This window comes from Pipra filicauda, unplaced genomic scaffold (assembly GCF_003945595.2).
Source record: "Pipra filicauda isolate LSUMZ 115617 unplaced genomic scaffold, ASM394559v2 scaffold103_size3290846_pilon, whole genome shotgun sequence".
Taxonomy (NCBI): domain Eukaryota; kingdom Metazoa; phylum Chordata; class Aves; order Passeriformes; family Pipridae; genus Pipra; species Pipra filicauda.
This window is the reverse complement of record NW_024103474.1, coordinates 1,100,965-1,119,992: the sequence shown is the minus strand read 5'-3', so window position 1 is coordinate 1,119,992 and position 19,028 is coordinate 1,100,965. Positions and strand designations below refer to the sequence as shown.

Genomic DNA, 19,028 nt, shown 5'->3' with positions numbered 1-19,028 from the left:
TAGACTGTTGCGCTAGTCAAAGAGCTCGCGAGGAAGGATCCTTGCGAGGAGGTGGTGTTTTGCCTCTTTGCTGTCATCTGCATAAAGAGGACTCGATTATTATTTGGAAGGTGCAGTTTATTTTTAAAATCCTTGTGAGAAAGCAAAACCAAACTCTGTCCTTTAACAGTGGGTTCACGTTTGTAATCTTCTAGTGTGAAAGATAGCAGAGCTTTATGAACATGTTCAGCACAGACAACGTTGGATTTTTGCTTGTGGGAGGCATCCACGCATTTTTCTTTAAGAATGCAAAACAAGGCAAGATTTAACTTGCTCACAGGACTTCCCCCCCCACAGCCCACCCCTCCTTGCTGGTTGGTCTTAATTGAACAATGTGTAAGAATTTTAAGCAACTACTCTTTTTGACCAAAATGAATTGAGATAGTAGTAAATGCTAAGGTGCTACAGCAAATTTGTTCTTCAGGAGTAGGTATGTTTTCCTGGAAAAAAAACACGAGGGCAGGAAAGCTGCCATCCAGTTAGGAAAAGAAGTGTTAAGTTGAAGAACCAAAATAAGAAGTGTAGTACTTGTGTCTTGATGCTTACATTAAACTTGAAGTTATAATACTGATTCCTGAGCACAGTCACATCTACCACAGCACCAGTGTGTGCATGTCTATACCTGTGTGTCCAGTGGAAGCATCACACTGTCAAGAGGCAAGTCAGAAATATTGGGACCCATTCTAGCATAAAAAATTATAACCAAGTACTTTTTTCTCTTGTCCCACAGAGGTGAACTATGCAAGTAGCACCAGAATTCCTCTCCCTGGTGACGGACCAGCTATTCAGTCAAACAGTTCAGCACCGTCCAAGCAAACTGTTCTATCTTGGCAAGCTGCAATCGATGCTGCTAGACAAGCAAAGGCTGCCCAAAACATGAGTACCACCACAGCCCAGCCTGTAGGATCTCTGTCCCAAAGAAAACGCCAGCAATATGCCAAGAGCAAAAAACAGGGTAATACATCTAATAGTCGGCCACCCCGTGCCCTTTTCTGTTTATCCCTCAACAACCCAATACGAAGAGCCTGCATTAGTCTAGTAGAATGGAAGTATCCTTTGCTGCAGTTTACTTTTTTTATAATTCTCTTATGTTTTCTGAATGTATTGAGGGGATTTTTTTTACAGCATCTCTTAGAACATTACAACTAACACAGTAGTTCACTTGCATGTGTGGGTAACTGTGGGTAACTGTGGGTAGTCAGTTTTGCTTCAATTACTGTTAAAGATGGCCTCTTGTGTCATAAAGACACAATATCATTTTACTGACTTGAGTAACTCAGAGTCAGAGAAAACCTCTAAGCTGTTCTTTTTTTTTTTCCTTGAGAGGAGATGGGGGAACCTTTTCAAGCTTAGGTTATATTCCAGCAAATCTCTGTGTTGCATTTTTCACCCTTCCAAACAAGTTGAATGGCTATGAGTGTATCTAGCAGTGTTAACTGGGAGATTACTGAAGATGTCAAACCTGTGTCTTCCATATTGCATTTTGGTGTACTGCCATTAGGGCAAATGGGTCAGATATAGAAATCTTTTTATAAAGAAATTGTTTTTCCAGGTACTAAATGTAGGGAAGATTTTTACTTAAGCCAAGGAATCGCTCTAAGTACACGCAAGTGTCTGAAATATATTGATCTTCTGAGCTTTTACAACATATGTCTGTCTCCAAACATATTTGGAAGTGTGGTGCACCTAGAAAGGAGATCAGAGATTGTGGTCTGTATTCGTGATAATCTGTATGCTGAGAAGGGTTGCTTTTTCTTTAGTTCTTGGTTGTGATGTGGAAATATGTGGATTTCTCTGGCAGAACTGAGAGCATGTTGATTTGGTATGTTATTTAATTACCAAGAAGAGGTTTGAAATAGAAAATAGTTTTGCCAAGGTACCAGGAGAAAAATGTTAGCCCATTAGCCATGGCAACATCCCTGTAATGGGAAACAGCTGTTCAAGAGAGTAGATTACTGAGGTAAAACTCATTTTGTTACTATAAACAGAACAGCCAACCTGGCAATAAGAGCTGTTACTCATTTATAGGGTTTTGTTTTTCAATTCTTTGAACAGAATTCAATTGTAAATTAAAGATAGTGAAATGGATTCTTCTTTCATTTAAACTGGTAGAAGTCCAAGTAATTTCAGTAAATTGGCCTCTCCTTGGCTAAGGTCAGGTAAATGAAATTACTATGGATCTAGAGTGGAATAACTCAGCGAGAATTTGTCCCAGTAGCACCACATCATAAAACAAGGTTGTCAGTCTTGTGCTGGTATCAACTGCTCATTTCAGTCTGGAAAATGCTGAGTGTTAAGATGTGTGTTGTAACTTTATTTTGTACACAGTATAGCAGCTGTTGATGTTGACAGGTTTTGTAGACATAAACTTGGCCCTTAAGGTGACAAACTTTTTATAGGCCAACAAAGAAAATTTAGCAAATCTTCCCCCAGTCTTTTATGGACCTCTTGTGGAAACATATCAGGAAGTTGTGCATCAAATATAGGGAAGGATGCAAAAAATCATAGCTGAGGTCCAAAGTACTTCCTTTCCAAAATTCCACAAACAGATTCATCTGGGTACTTCCATGTTTGTAGTTAAAATAAAACAATGAAATATTTTGGGAGAAAGAATTAATGATAACCTGAAGGGTGAACTTCATAGGCATGAATTTTAAGAAATATTTTTTCTTCTGGAGACAAAAAGTATCTCCAGGTTTCTACTGCTGTCATCCAGATACAGGATAAAAAGCATAGCTGCAGTTCTTACTGTTGTCAGTGTGAAAGCCTGAAGCCTCTCCTCATGCACGGCTACCAAGCCAGTCGTGTTGTCCTATTCTTCATTTTACTCACATAAACTTTGATCTGTCCTGGCCAAAGCCAAATTATTCAGGAATCCAGCTGTTGCAGACATGAAGGGGCTCAGAATTTCCCTGCCTTGACTATACAGCTTCTCAGGGCTCATACAGGGGAATAGTTGTGGTTTTCTGGCACTCTTTCTCATATCCTGCTATGAACTATATCAGAAATTATTTTCCTCCTTTGGGCAAACATATTTCTATTTAATATTAATGAGACCTTTGTAAGTATCTGAGGACAGAACAGCTTCATGATTATTCCTTGCCCATCATGATGACCCACATGTTGATTTAAGAGTGGATAATTATATTCATCTTTGGAATTTAATATAAAGTGCTCTGTGGCAGCATGAGTAATAGTTTTCACTCTTTTCAAAAGGAAGAGGACGTTGGAAGATCATTGTGATGGAAAATCATATGGTATATATAGTGCTATAACTAAAGGTGGTGAAGTGTTTGTCATAGTTATCAGTCAAAAGATTGCCTTAAAGTAAGACTTGTTTTACAATTGTTGATACTGAAAGGAGAACTAGACTTAAAAGTTTGTAGATACTCACAATTCATGAATTCCTTAACAAGATTTTCCAGACCATTTGACATATTTATACTACTGTCTATTTTTGCCAATTGTGTGGCCTTAGCTGTTTACATCCCATTCCCAGAAGATGATTCTAATTCAACTAATCATAATTTGGTAAGTACTCTTGAATTTTAATTTTGTGTTTGTTTGCTATGCTTTCAATTTGGTGGTTGTGATTAGCTGCTAGTATTTGAGACTGCATTAAGTAGAGGTACTTTCAGTTAAAAATTTGGTATATAGTGGTACTACAGAATGTATATGGAATTGCTCTGTGTTTTTTTTCCTCTAGTATTAGGGTGTGCTCCCTTATGTAAAATGAGATTTTTCAGCAGTGAAATCCTTTGGAGGGAAATGTACATTAATATTATGCTGTGTGCATGTGTATATTTGTGTGGTATAAAACCTTTAATTTGTGTTTTTATTGCTTATATTGATTAAATTTATTTACTAGCTGTTATTGTTGCTGACACTTGTTTCAGATCTTCTGAAGGTTTGCTGCCTTTCCTAGTGTGTTGTCTAGTCTGTTTTCAGTTTTTAATGGTGGTGTTTGGCTATGTATTTTCCTTAATATTTTAGTTTTTAATGAGAGGATGGTGGGAAATTGCACATTCATGTGTATTTTAAAGTGATAGGAACATCAGTGTGAGTTTTCAGAGCAGTCACTGCTGATATAAGTGATCTTTAGAAAAGGGGTGGTATTGTAGTAAGTGTGTCTGGAGATGTATTTCTTCCATTGAAAATAATATATTAGTGTTGTGCTTGAAAATATATAATGGAAACTAATTTTTCTAGATTCTCTATTAAAACTTATAAAGGCTGTCACACTCAAGGGTAATATTGAATTACATTGCAGTAATTTAATTGTTTATAATAAACTCCATAGTGGAGTTCAGTGGTCCTGTGCACTCAAAACCTGCATGTGACTTGTTTTGGAGAGGAGAGGAGGGTCATGAAATAAAGAATTGGATACCAGTTAGTGGGTAATTTTGGATTAATTTACCTGGAAAATTAGGGTTGATATGAGGTCTTCTATATTATGAACACCTTTGCATAATTTGTGGTGTTTGGATGCTTGTTTGTTTTCCTAAAAGTAATTCTTCTGTATGTGTGACCCATTTCATGTATTCTTTTTGTTTATCAAGATAAGGCAAATATGGACAATACAAATTGCTGATGAAAGGCAGAATAATTCAGGTCAATGTAAAGAAGGAGTTATGCAGCTGTGTGATGAGCCAACCAACAGTCTTTCTCTCTCCTTTTTTTTTTTTCCTTTTTTTTTTTTTTTCCACCCCAGAGAAATTCAGGACACAAATCTCCATAACTGTCAATCCACCAAGAGATCCTCTAATAACTAATTTCATAAAGCACTGCATGAAAAGGGTAAAGCAGTTACTTGTGTCAGAGGCTAATCATTTTGAAAAAATGTTTTTAGCACTACAGTTTTTAGGTTCATGTCTAGTATTTCTGACCCAATTTCAAGTCTACAATGTGCTAGTATTTAGAACAAAATCGACATCTTCATCCCTGATGGTTTTTTGTTTTTTTTATCTACTGTGGCCATGTTAGCCTAAGCAAAAGTAAAATTCTGTGGCTTTTTTTTCTTGCTAATAAAAGGTCCTTAATCCTTACTCATTTTAAATAGAAGGCTTCTTGAACACGACCAGTGTTCACTTGGCCACTTTAGTTATCTCATATTGTCACTTAAATTTGCATCCTGTTTATACTGAAGTTGAGTCGTTCCACTGTGTTTGCTCAAATAGTTTGTACTGACAAGGTGTTTTTGAGTGACAGGTGTTTTTAAGTCCAGTAAGGGAACACACAGATACATCCTGTGTGCCCCATCTAATAAAATAAATAGTTCTGGAATGAGCAGCATTGGCTTTTCTTACAACAAAGGTTCTCTATTATGAAATACATTTACCAGCAATCTAGATTCATGTCTCTCCCTCCTCACTGACCATTTTCCTAGTGTAGACCCATTTATTTGTTAGTGTGGATTCAAGTGTGCTGTGAGGGAATATTATAGAAGAACTGAGTTAGAAATCTTCAGGCTTGTTTGGGAACATGCTGGAGCATTTCCTGGTGCTTGATATATATGTATGGGTTTGAGAAAGTGGGCTGTCTTATAGTGGAAGTAGAGATTAATCTGTTAATAATGTTCAGATCTCTTTGTGATATAGGTCTAAAGAACAGAGCAAATCTTAAAAATCACTGTTGAATCTTACAGGTTTGGTAGGATTTTAGCCCCCTGCACGTAGACACGTGCCTTTCCTGAGCCTTACGCTTCCAGTTTGATCTTGCTAGGAGACTACTCTACTCTGGCTTTAATTCAAGTTCATCTTCATACATTTTAGTTTGCATATGGATGTTATATCTAGGGCTTGGTTCTCAGGGAATAAATCAGTGTTGCTTCATTGAATTGAATAGATTAATTGCTTTCCATCAGCTGGCTGAACTGGCTCATATTTTTTTTTTTTCATTTGTAAACAGAAAAATGAAGTATTTATGCATGTGGGGTTTGTCTGTGAATACAAAATATACATAATTTGTAATCAGCCATGGAAAGAGGAAGCAGTAGTACAAGAGAGCAAAAACCAGTGGAACACTTGAGTGGGAACTAGGAATGGAAACTTTTCCAGTTCTTCTTGGGATAGTGAGAAGGCTCTTTGCATATGGGGGCATTCGAGCAGGTGAAGTGTTCATTCCTTATGGCTCTGGGAAGTCCGCAGTGGCAACCACAATGCAAGGCTGCGTGTGCAGAGCAGATGTTCAGTGCTCTCTGTGGTGGTGGTGGGATGTTGGAAGGCAGCTTTTGTATGGTGGAATTTGCAAGACGTGTAAGAGAAGTTGGAGATGCGCTTTCCGAGCCTGTCTTCACCTGTGACTGAGGCAGTGAAACACTGACTGTGTGTCAACCACCCAGCTGCTGGTTGAGCTGTGAGCGAGCCCTGGCCTTGCTTTGTCATTAAGGTTTCAACATGTGGTGTCTGACCAACACAGTTGTATGTTGCAGTAGTAATGGCAAAATAAATTGTATCACAGAATAACAAAAAGTAGAACAAACATTTTAAGAAACACGTCTGTGGGTCTTAACAGAAATAGCGAATCGAATGTATGCATATTTATGTGTTTCTTAATAATAAGCTGTATCTTGGGTATCATTCTTGAAAGTGAGTCAATTTTTGCTTCTAATTATCTTAAGATAAAGGTCTGTGAAAAGGTTCCGCAGCTTGTTTTTAGAACAATAGACAGTTTATAGACTACTGACAGTGCAAGCCAAGTGTAAGGATGGTACAACTGTCTTTCTGTGTTGGTCACTTGTCTTTGCTGATCTGTGAGTTGTCATTACTGATGTTTTTGTGATGGAGCCAGCTGCATGCTATGAGATAATGATGGTAATTTAGGGAAGCGAGAAGTTTTTTTCCTTATATTGGTGACTAAATTAAGAGGATGGTAACCACAGATGATGTAGGATAGGAGTCCCTTTCATTATCATTTTTTTTCGCATGTCTTTTTGTCTGGATAGAGAAGCTCTGATTTCTGTTTTGCCTTTTTGCCATTCTCAGAGAGCAGAAGGTGCACTACCTCAATCTTCTTGCTCAGGGCATTCCTGGTCATGCTTCTTCTCTCTGAAGAGTTGTGGGTGACACAAAACAATGCATTCAAATGAAGCAAAAGCACAGGATTAAATTCAGCTTGACCACTTGCCAAGTGTTACAGTTCAAATATTCTCAGTTTTATCTAATCCTTTGTCTAAAACACCTTGATGTGTCTCTGGTGTGTTGCAGGAGAGGCAGGAGGAAGGGATCTTTTCTGTATTTTGAATGGAGTAGTGGGTTTGTGTTCTGCATGGTGCAGTACAGACTGATGAACTTTAAAAACAGTTACTGAACTTGATTCTGAATTCTACTTCATTAATAATTAGGTCCCTAATCAGTGAAGGTACTTACACAAGTGGGCCCAGTTCTTCTGCAATTAAGTGGGTGAAACTAGTATTGAACCAGAGAAGTTATTTTTCTCTTAGAGCAGAGCAGGGGCATTGTGCTTTGGGATAGAATCCTCATTAGCTCACTACTTCATATTTTAATGTAGTTTCTTTGGAAGTTTCAGCTGATCTGAACTTTGCATGCTTGATTCAGCTCTCCTTTTGGAAGTGTTTCTTGTCTGAACTTGATAAGAAGCAGTTTCTGTCAGAAAGGGTTTCCTGTATATATCTTTCTTCTGTTTCTGCTGTATTTTCCTTCTCCCTTCCTCCCCCCCATCTGTGGTATGTTATTTCCCTTCATGTCTTTTGTCTTCTCACTCGTTTCTTTACTATTATCTTTTGTCTCTACCCTCTGTCTTCCCTCTTTGTTTACTCTTCTGTTTGTCCTTTTGTGCAGAATGATTTGCTCTATCTCGCTTTCCCACCTCAATTTTTCTTTCAGGTGTCATCCTGCTGTATCATGTTCTGTTCTCCTGTGCTTTGCCTCCTGCTGCCTTTCCCATCAGCCTGACAGGCACTGGGCTTCTTATTTTACCATGTGCAGGCAGACTGGCACAATACAAGTCCGGATTTTGGCTGTGATCAAGACATTGTTGGTTATTCCTTTTTCTTTCCTTTTTTTTCCAATAAGTAAATGTGATCAATAAGGTGGCATCCATCCATACAGACTTGATGAAAACTATGCCCCTGAAGTTCGAGTTGAGTCTCCTTGGTGTGTACTGCAGCTCTTGTGACTAGACCCTGAAGGTGACACTGTTCTACTTGAGAAGATTGACAGCCTGTGCATTTTGGGAGACTTAGTTGTATAAATTACAGCAAATTGGCAATTGTGAAGTCATGTGAGTAGAGAACTTGCCCCTAATGCATAAAGGGCTGGAACCTAATGTTAAAGACTCTATGCCCCTGATAGCTGGATTCTTCAGCCTTGTGTCTGGCTGCCACTGTCAGTGGGGAACCCTCTGAGTGAGGTTCTGTGTTAAAAGGTGGCCTCTCCAGCCTGTGCTTGCAGAGCAGGTCAGGTGCTGAAGGTCCTGGATGTCTCTTTGTCCCAGGCAGTTGGGGCTGGGAGAGCCATAGTGGGGGACACTGCTACAGAAAGGTAATGTTTGTGTCCTACTTTCAGGCAAAGATTTCCTCTGTAAGTAGCTTTACGTGGATCTTTCAGTCTCTTCAGCAGTAGGAAATCCAGTGTTGTGCCTTCAATCTAGGGCACAGCAGGAGAGTACTCTGAGAAGAACCGGTTGAACTCTTGACTTAGAGGTGTCAGGCTTCCTGTCCTTATCTCATTAGCAACTCTGACTCATTCAGTTCTAAGGCCACATGACTAATTAATCCATCCCATTGAAAAGATATTGTTGGTTTTTTACCTTGCACCCAGTTGTCCTCTAGATGTAGATTATCTGAAAACATTGTTGTAGAATTTTAGTAATTTAAACCACATTTAGTAAATAATTCTAAATTTTTTTGTTTAATTGCTAAATGTTCTATGTTGTATTTTAGAAAGGTTTCAATGTATGTCTGCTGTCTTGGTGTTTACTTTTTCAGCTCAGTGGTCTTTGAGGCTTTGGTCTCTCTCCCCTCAGAAAATTTTCCTGTCTAAGTAACTTTTTGTTACTGTATTTCTGATGTTTTTCTACCTCTGAGTTCTTAGCTAATGCTCTCCCCAAATGTCTAGCTGGCATAAAAGTCACCCAAGGAAACTTTTCAGGAAAGATGCAAGATGATTTGGGCTCTGAAAATACTTCCCTTTGTATGCAGGAAAAACATGATGGAGACTTTACAATGATTTGTGTATATTTAGCCAAGCATCTGTGTGCCTGCACTAAGGGCACTAGAATTTGTTTTAAGAGAAAATGTCATTAAGTTTAATCTGAAAAAAGATTCAAAAATATAGGATGTATTTCTATCTGATATACTACAGGAATCTTATGTTGTGTATCAATTCCAGTCAGTGAAATGTATTTACAGTTCTGTGTGTGAATAGTCAGGAGGGGTCTGTGAGAAAATCAGCTTAATTTTGAAAAAAAAAAAAAAATCCACAAATGTTAGGAGCTGTCATTTTTCACACAGGTTTGAAAATGAAGAGGTTTGGATCAGTTTCGTGTCTACATGCTTATGCAAATGATCATTCTTTTCTGCTCTTTTTAATGTATATTCATTACCCTGACATATATTTTCTCATTCAAAAAGCCATGAAATAACTCTTTAACTGCTAGAGCAACCTGCCTTATCTTTCATAGTAAAGCTGTTTGGTTATTAGGTGAGACAGTATACGTAGTAAGTAACCTTTGCACAACTGCAAGAATTTCTTAATAGATGAGACTTCTCTAAGGGGATTATTAAAAAAATTGTAGTATTCAGACCTATCTGCATATTTTAATTTTTTTATATCACTGACAACCCGAAACTTCCAGTAATATGCATTAGCTAATTATGGATTGCTTTGACTTTTATCAGTGCAAATGTTGTATTCAGAAAACTTTTTTCCTTTATGGTGTAATGAACACCTCTGCAAAATAGATGAAAATTTGGAGGTTTTAATGTTTTATTCCCACTTTATCCTGCAGTAAGTTCCTAGGCTTATTCTATCTGTTCTGCATTACACCAGTAGTCTTGATAAACATAATTGAATGGGTCAAATCCATTTCTAGTCACAAATGAAACAGAAATTTTGTTTCACACTCTGGCTTAGGAAGAGGGACATTCCTGAAAGAAGTATATGACCAAAATGACTGGCAATTTCCAGCAGCTGGAAAGGTCATTTGGGTTTGTAGAGGTTTAGGAGTAATGTAGTCAAGTCCTTTTCTTCTCTATTTTGTGTGTCCCAAGATGTATGTGTCCTGAAGATCTGGCTACTTCAGCTCAAATTTAAATGTCTCTTTGGAGTACAGGGGTTTGAGAAGAAGATCCACAATTTTGTGTCAAAAGTTTCAGTTAATGATGCTACAAAAACTTTTTTTTTTTAAATGCAAAAGAGAGCTTCTCAGTTGTCCAAACCACAAGGCTTTACAGAAAGATGTACTTAATCATTCCAATTTGAAAGCAAATGTTTTTTCCGTGTTCAAAGTTGCAGGCTTGTTCCTGTGGGGAACTCCTACTAAGGACTTGTCTCTCCTTAAAAAGATTTGCTGGTAGTGCATTACTGGCAAATTGCCTAGGGAGAGACAGCATACACCAGAAAGAGTTCTTTCTATTATAGCCTGAAGTAAGTCTCTCAGAGTAGTGCTGCTCTGGTAGAGAAAACCTTTTCTTTTGGTTTCATTGTGCTGTGGGTAGCAGTGATTCCCTACCCTTCTTTTCCCTTACTCCCTGCTTGATAAAGATATACCTGTAAAATGCTTAAGTATGGACTGGTCATGCTTAGTAAATAATAAAAGTGAATCAAATACATCCAAAATCTTATTAGTTACTGTAGCAGTTGCGTGGTCAGTGGAGAAGTAGTTAGATTTGGTGTTAAAATAGCTGTAATTGAAACCTAAATTGAGTGTTTAGGTTGAGTGGGAGAAGTTTGTACGTCTCATACAAACTATTGGAATAGAGTAAAAGATGATTTTTAAATGCTCTGAAAAAACCATGAACAGTCCTGGTTATAAAACCAGTTGAGTGATGGTTATGTAAACTATGTGAATTACTCATTTACCCCAATATTGAGCATGTACATTGAACAGAACACTAATTATGGGTTTATTCCTTGGCAGTAGCTGCTATGCTAAAGGAAACCCTGAAAATTGTTTCTGAAAGTTTTGCTCAAAAGATGAACGCACAGAATTGAGAATCTTTCTGTGTTGCTGTGTGTCAGTGCCACACCAAACAGACTGCCATCAATTACTTGGATTTGCTCTGTAAAACCTGTTTTAAAACTCTCATTTATGCTGAATATGGGTGTTTACCCACTTTTAAAAAGATACTTCCCGTCAGAAGCATGAGAGACATTGAGTACTGTGTGTATTTGTTTTCTAATATGGCTTGTGTGTCAGTGCTCTGTCTTGAAACACCACGGAGTTGGGATCTGTGGGTTTTAAAAGTGCTGGTGAAAGCTCACTTGGTTAATTTGAGCAGCAGTGGGGAACTTTTTTGGGTGCTTTCAAAAAGGCAGTCCTTGAGTCCTCGTAAAGACTCATGTAGCTGTTAAATCAACTGAAATGTGTTTTCTAATGTGGTGAGCTTTAATGACAAACTGTTTTTGGTCATGGTTAATTGAATGTGTGATTTGCTTTACCATTCATTTTGCAAGAATTCAGGTTTGTTTATACTTCTGTCATGCAACAAAACTGTTCTTTTTCAGGGCCATCTGGAAAAATTGGGCCATGGTGAAAGGTTAAATGAATATATATAGTGATAGTGGGAGAATATTAATTAGGATGGATTTACTTCTAAGTGTTGTCTTTCTTTTGGTGATTGTGTAATAATTTGCAATAAAACTTTCATTTAATGAATTGCAAATTGAATATCATTATATTCCCCTCTCCCCCCCGCCTCAGAGGAGATTGAGACCACAAGTGTAGTTTCTGCTTGTATAAAATTCACTTGGTAAAACCAATTAGCAGCTACTGTAGCTTGTGGTTGCTTTAATAGTAGTTTTTGTGAAGAACAGGGCTTTTAGAGTTCCATTTTTCTTGAAGAATGCCTTGATTAAACAGTGTGATTCTTCTCAGAGATGCAGGTGCTTGACTTCAGCATTTGAAGCAAGACTTTAAATAAAGATTTGAGATTTATGCTCATAATTTAACTATAAAAGTAACATTTTCAATGATGTCAGCACAGCTAACCAGGATACATAATTTGTTTGTTCAATATCTGTGGGGATTGATAGTAATATTAAACTTTGAAGTCATGAGCAGATTGATTTGCCTGGATTTATTTAGTTATGAACCAAGATTTCCCCCTCCCCCCTCTTGTTTAATATTAAAAGGTATTATGCTGGTATATTTTCAGTTTAGATACATGGCTAGAGGTCTGGGCAATGTTTAACTCTGCTGTTATGATATTTTTCATGGTGATTGTTATTCAAGGCAGTAGAGAGCTGTTACTGGTTTAAAATCTTGTGGAATTATACATTTGGATGATGCCATTATTAAGGATCTGAGTCTTGCTGTTTGTTACTGTGGTAAATCACATAGTACAGACTGTGATCAGTATTGGTTGGTGTAGCTGAAGAGATGATGTTTCTTGATTGATCTGATGTATCTTAATTGAAGAAAGTAGTTCAGTCCAAAGATTAATTTCTCCAGTTGTTTTAGTTGTCCTCCTCTCACGGTACAAACCAGGTGGTATGTTGAATTTTATCACACCGGACATCTGATGTTTGTTGTACTGAGCTATCAGGCTGCATTTCAGTAATATTGTGTGGAAGACCCAGTGGCACAAAGGAGCAAACAGAGCTGTTACACTGGGACAGCATGAGGGCCAGAAATCTCTTTACAATGTAAGAATATGAACATATGAAGTGCTTGTTAATAAGGTTCAGTAGTTTAATAATTACACTTTTCTGGGTTGCTGCAAAGTGCAGCAGCCTCCAGCAAGAGGCATCTTCTGTGGCTCAGCTAATCAGACAAATGCAGTCCTTCCAAGGAGCTGAGTAGCAAATACCCCAAAGCTGTCTTATGTTTATCAGACATTTTGTTAGTGCAGTTTTCACTCTGTTGGATTTATTATATTGCCATTACTTTTTTTTTTCCCTCATATATTCATCCAGAGTCCTTTAAAACACATGGCAATGATGTGTGACATAAGCCAGGTTTTTGTCATGAAATGATATTTAAGTAATATGCTTATCTTCATCACAAGAAGACTTATTAGTTCTGAGTTCAGGTAACTTCTGTTATTCAGTAATTTATTTCTTGCTATAGTAAAGGAAAAAGCTGAAAGAAAGCAACCTACCAAATTATGTACCTCTTGTATGTTTATTAAAATAAGGTCTTAATCTCTTGACAGCACTGACTTCAGAAAAAAGTGAAAAAATGAAGTGATAAAAAGGAACAATGTTTAACCGAACTGTACCTAAAAGTGTCACGGCATTAAATGATGCTTACTCTTTATGCTCTGATAGAAAGCTGAAGCAAAGGTGAATACTTCCAGGTATCAAGTCTCTGGGACTGGCCTGCATCTGGCTCTGCCTCCTGTGGAGGTGCCTCAGCTGCTGTAATTCTCCAGGCATGGTGTAGAACAGGAAGCTTCTTTGTATTCTGGTACTGTGTTGAGTGGTATTTCAAAGGTTTTAGGTTTTGTCTCAGATATAATGGAACTATGTCATTTAACTGAAATTCCCTAAAAGCTGGTTTCAGCAGAGGCTGTTATTTTGCTGGCTAAGGACTCAGTTTTGTTTGCAGTGTCACGGGTGTGTTGGTGCCAGCCCACCTTAAGCCCAGGCACGTGTGCCATCTGTGTTCCTAATGCAATAAGGAGACCTTACCCTGAACTCAGAAACACCCTGGAGGCTTTGCAATCTTGACACCCATAGTTAATGCAGATTGAGCATAGGTAGACTGGGCATGCACAGACCTAGTCTGTCAGCATGGGTTAGATTTGTGACTTTTTTAAAGGACTTTGTCTCCTGTAGTAGAAGAAAATCAACTGCTTCTCACATCTGTTTTCCCTAAGCACTATATGGCTGAGAGGGTTTATCAATGTGGATGAAAAATACATGGGCTGCAAGTTCTGATGTAGCTTCAGCTTCTGAGAGCATCTGATTTCAACCAAATAAAGGGGAAACAAATTTCTGAGTTATTTTTACATGACTTTTGAGAACAGGAAGAGAGAAACTTGGTGTTCCCTCTCTCCCCTAAATGTAGGCTGCAGCAAGAGCCCAAATGTCATACCAAAACTCAAGCAATGGCAGGCTGTAGGGATGAGGCTTTATTAATTTTCATGCTTACAGAACTGATTGTCTACTTTAAAAGAAACACTGAATTATGTGGGTTAAGAAAGGAAAATTGTTTGGTGCCATAGTGGAAAAGGTGAGAGAACGTAGGTAAAATGCTGACTGAGAACTTCAGGGTGAGCATTGAACGTTTTAGTTTATCCCTAACTTCTTGGTATTCTTGGACAAGATATTTATACTTCTAGTATTTTATTTTCCCACCTATATAATAGTTTTCTGCTTTAAAAGGATATCCACACTTCGATACCGTGAAGTATCCAGATATGGTGAATAGGGTTCGTGTGAACAGTAAGTGGAGTGATACGTAGGGAGTGCTCTTCAAGCAGTTTCTTGCTTTGCCTTTATCTGGAAATGCTTTGGCTGACTTTCTGGTTAGCGCTTTCTGGAGGATTTTGTTGTTAGAGGCTATATTTTAAGTTTGAGTACGCAGAGTGTTTTGGCAGCAAATTTTGGCGAAGAAAAAGTGATTGGTAGTGGCAATATAGGAACAGAAGGAACAGCCACTGTTCCCATAGTGATACAGCAAAAGCAGTGACATTTAGGTAAACAGCAGTAGGACAGGAAATTTGGGGGAGTTAATGTTAGATGTCTCAAAAGATACAGTAAGCTCCCATACGGTGTTGGTGTGTATCTGAAAATGGTAATGTTAAGCCTCTATTTGTTACATTAGTAGCACAAGCACCCCTCAGTGTTTAGTTGGGAAGGTTGAGTGATTTCCTTGAACAGGTGATCTGTGAATGAAACCAAGGCAGGCAACATCCCATTCAGCAGAAATTGCACATAGCAAAAGAAAGCCTGGTATTTTGAGTGTTCACAAATATGCTCATGGAACTGTCCAGCTGGTGGGAATAGAACCACTGAAGGTCTTTTTGTTTTGCGAGATTCTGTGCTCAGAAATGTTAGTTTAAGTTCCACGTTCCATCCTTTAACAATAAAAGGAGAGAATCACAGAATGACTTAGGTTGGAAGGGACCTTCAAGATCCTTGACATCCAACCCCTGCCATGGGCAGGGACACCTTTCACTAGACCAGGCTGCTCAAAGCCCCATCCAACCTGGCCTTGAACACTTGTAGGTGTGGAGCATAAACAGTAATGTTATATTCTTTTGATATGTGACTGTGAAATGCTACTAAAACCATAAAATTCTTCTGAATTTGCTTTTACAGAAGTGCAGAACTTCTAACGTTCTTACTCAAATTTCATCTCTAATGAGGAACAGGATTTACCCGTAGTAATTCAATCTTTGGATCTGGTGTCTTTGGTGTACAGAACTCATTTGTTTTTGCGAGGTGAACGTTTGCTCTTTTAATTTCATTTGTAAGTCGGGGAAAAGAAGGGATCAAACTTATGTGCCCAAGTGCATGCCAGAAAATATAAATCATGTGAAGAGGATTTAGTCCCTAGAAGAGATTATGAAATTTTTCTACCAGATGTGTAAACCACATTTTTGCAGAATGTGGAAGAAAAAGTGTAAGCCCACAGAAATCTTATTTAAGTCTTCTTCAAATATTAAAACACAAGTTAGTATGTCCATTTTATTCTACAAAACTTCAGTATTTTGTATCAGGCTCTTGTTTTCAGCATGGCATTTGGAATAGTTTGTGTTTGAGATACACAGCCGGTCCTATTATTAGCAAGTAATCTCAAAGTAAGTCCCTGGCAAGTGTGAAGGACAAATTAAGGTGCCAGAGGTCCAGGTACTTAGGCTATTTTCCACTTAGTTGTTTACTCATTTCTTTCTTCCACTTTTTCCTCATTCTTCACGGGAAGAAAGCTGGTATTGGAGGCTCCAAGCTGATATTTTCACCATAATAATGTACTTTTTGCCTTGACAAGGAGTGGAAGCTCATCTGTTGTTCTGAGAACTAAATCTTGAATGATGTGAGCTGATGGGTAACCTCATCAGCTATCAATGAACTTAAAGGATTTGGATGTCTCTTCATAGTCATTGTCTGCACACACAGAGTCTGTAATTACAGAGTATAATGCTGTTGTCTGCTCCTTGCTGAACTATTAGAGAGGTCACTAATAATAGAGATACTTTGGTTTCTTGGGCAAGGGGTGGATTTGTAGGCTCACATTTGTCTGAAGGAGGCATTTCCTCACCAGACAGGCAGCATTCAGTGTGCCAGGCACTCCAGCACAGGGTCAGCACTCAGCATGCCCAGGTGACCCTGCAACAGCAGCTCTTCCTGCGCTGTACAATTTGTAAGCCCTACACAGTATGGGGAGACAAGACAGGGAGATGTTAGGCTGTAAGAGCACAAGTTTTCTTATCCTTTCTCCTCTAAAAGTTTGGGGGGCTGGGGGGTTAAACACCAGTAAAAAGCCTGTGAGTTTAAAGCCCATGAGTTTACTGTTTACAGAGACAATTCAGGATGTGCCCTGGAAAGCTCTGATTGTGTATTTTAGCAAAGACTGGCAAAGTTGCAAACGCTTCCTCACTTTTACTTGCTGTGACTCCAGTCATGAATAGTGCATGTTGAAGTCCTACTGGAATGAAAGAAAATCCTTGAAGTCGAATCCTTGAATTTGAATGTTACTATATGAATTTTTTAGGTTTGTGATGGAATATCTATTTCTCTAAAATGAAAATGGGGTAACTATAGGTGTTTACCTTGACATAGAAAGGGAAGTTAAAGGGGCTTATTATCATTCTATCTAGAAGCTAAGACTGATTTTTTTTTTTTTAAATCTTAAAATTGTGTGTCCTTAAACTGAATATAAATCTGTCTTTGCATCTCTTTGTGTATTGACTTGATTAGAAGTGACTGGGTTGTGCTCTGAGACAACCCAGTTATGGGGTGACTCATCTCATGCCACCTTTTTCATGGCTGCTCATGTTTTAAAGTAATGCATTTTACTTGCAGTTGTGTTAAACACAAACATTGAAAGCATAATGACTTAGCTAGTGAGTGATAGACTGCTGTGGTCCTATGATCACATTGAAATACCTGACTCCCATGGAGTAGACAAGTTTTCAGCTTTGAGATTGTAATTAATTGTTAGAATTGTTATAATTTGAAGTAGGATGTAAGGTCTCAAAGGATTTGTACATTTTTTAAGCCAAGCCTAGAGTGTGGGTATCTTACATAGAACCTGCCTTTTCAAGTATCTAGCTGTGTATTCAACTACTGTACCTGTTTTCAAATCAGAAGCAGCTTATCTAAGTTTATATTGCCATTTGTAGTATGACCTCTATGATGGATACTTCTTTTTGCATCTGGTTAACTCTTTCCTAAGGCTAAAGGCTAAATAAAGGCTGTGGCTCCCAGAAGATTATTGAAAAATTCACTCATCTTTGAAAACCTATAAATAAGTTACATGTTACAGCAAAATTGTAAAAAAAAAAATCAGAGGCAAACATCATAGTGGATTAATTTTTGATAAATGTCACGGCTTTGTGGTGTAATTTACTCTGTCAGGAGCTTTTCGGTTGATAAAAGTTTATGAGAATTGATTCCCTAATTTGTAAGTTAGCCATGTGTTCCATGTATCTTTGCTCTACCAAAATAGTTGGATTCTGGCACATTTTATTCTATAGCTTTTCCTAATACAGTTTTTCTGCCCATACTAACAGGTTTTTAAAAGTAGTGATATTTCAATGACGAAAATAATAACACTTCAAAAGACATTAAAACTGGTGAATGGTTTCCCACGACTTCAGTAATAGTTGAATGCTGCTATATTTTCTGCTAACACATGCCATGATTACTTGATAACTTGGTGCTATATCTATTCAAGCTGTGCATGAGTTAAGGAAAATATCACATATTTTAGCTTAGAGTTGCTAGCTGTGATTTTGTATAGGCAGTAATAAGCAGTAAAATGTGCACTCTGTGCTTTGCAGTGACCTTCATTGTCAGATAAACCATAAAGAAAAATAAAAATCAAAGACATACTTAGAAATTCTTTGTTTGGAGGGCTAAATCTGGCCTGTATTCTGCTGTCCTAATTGTGCATAGTGATTGGAGACCTTTTCAGCTTGGGCAGGCACAGATCTTCCAAAGGGCACAATCAAAGCACTTGGTTTTGTTTCTGTTTTACAATACTGTACATGTATCAGCCTAAACCAGTGATGTTTGTTCTGAGCTGTAGATTTTTAGTCGGCATACCTGTTTTTTATGTGAATTTGAAAAGCACTCACACCTCTGAAAAGGGCCAGTAGGTTATTTTTTATCAATAACTTAGGCACCGTAATTAGTTGAAAGTTAAATGTCAAGAATTATCTCTCAGTTTGGATGTGCCCCAAAATTAACTTGGTCATGCTAGAAGCAACTCTACATTTTAGCAAGATTTTCCTTAATGTAGGAACAGCAAATTATAGCAGCTCTGCTGGCTTGCAGGATCAACCCCCCAGTCCTGGCTCTAATGCTGACCGATAGGGAATGTCTAGGGAACAAAATAAATGCACAGTATTGAATCCAGTTGTTCTCATCTCCAGAAGTTTGAGCCAGAGGTAGGTCTTGTAGTTTAGTGGTTTTAGATGAGACAGTTCACATTAGTTTAATAATTCAGGCCATAATTTTTTAAAATGTGTTGAGAGAACATCTGGTTGTTGTACTTGATTATTTTTATTCTAAAGATACTTCAGCTGAGACAAATGTTCTAGCATCTCCCCCTAGAAAAAACTTCAAATATGGAGCAATCTCCCCCTCACCTGCAATTTTTTTTTTTCACTCTTTCCATTACTCCTTTAACAAGCT

The 19,028-nt window shown here is 37.9% G+C and overlaps 1 protein-coding gene across 5 annotated transcripts in view; it reads left to right on the top strand.

The window, feature by feature from the left end:
• Positions 1-19,028, top strand: part of CACNA1D (calcium voltage-gated channel subunit alpha1 D) — a 171,480-nt gene that overhangs the window by 1,720 nt on the left and 150,732 nt on the right. For all 5 annotated transcript variants that reach the window (XM_039378756.1, XM_039378763.1, XM_027727999.2 and 2 more), the window contains exons 2-3: positions 770-1,088; positions 3,465-3,570. In XM_039378756.1, coding sequence (XP_039234690.1) covers positions 770-1,088; positions 3,465-3,570 — 425 coding nt within the window. The remainder of the gene's footprint in view (positions 1-769; positions 1,089-3,464; positions 3,571-19,028) is intronic.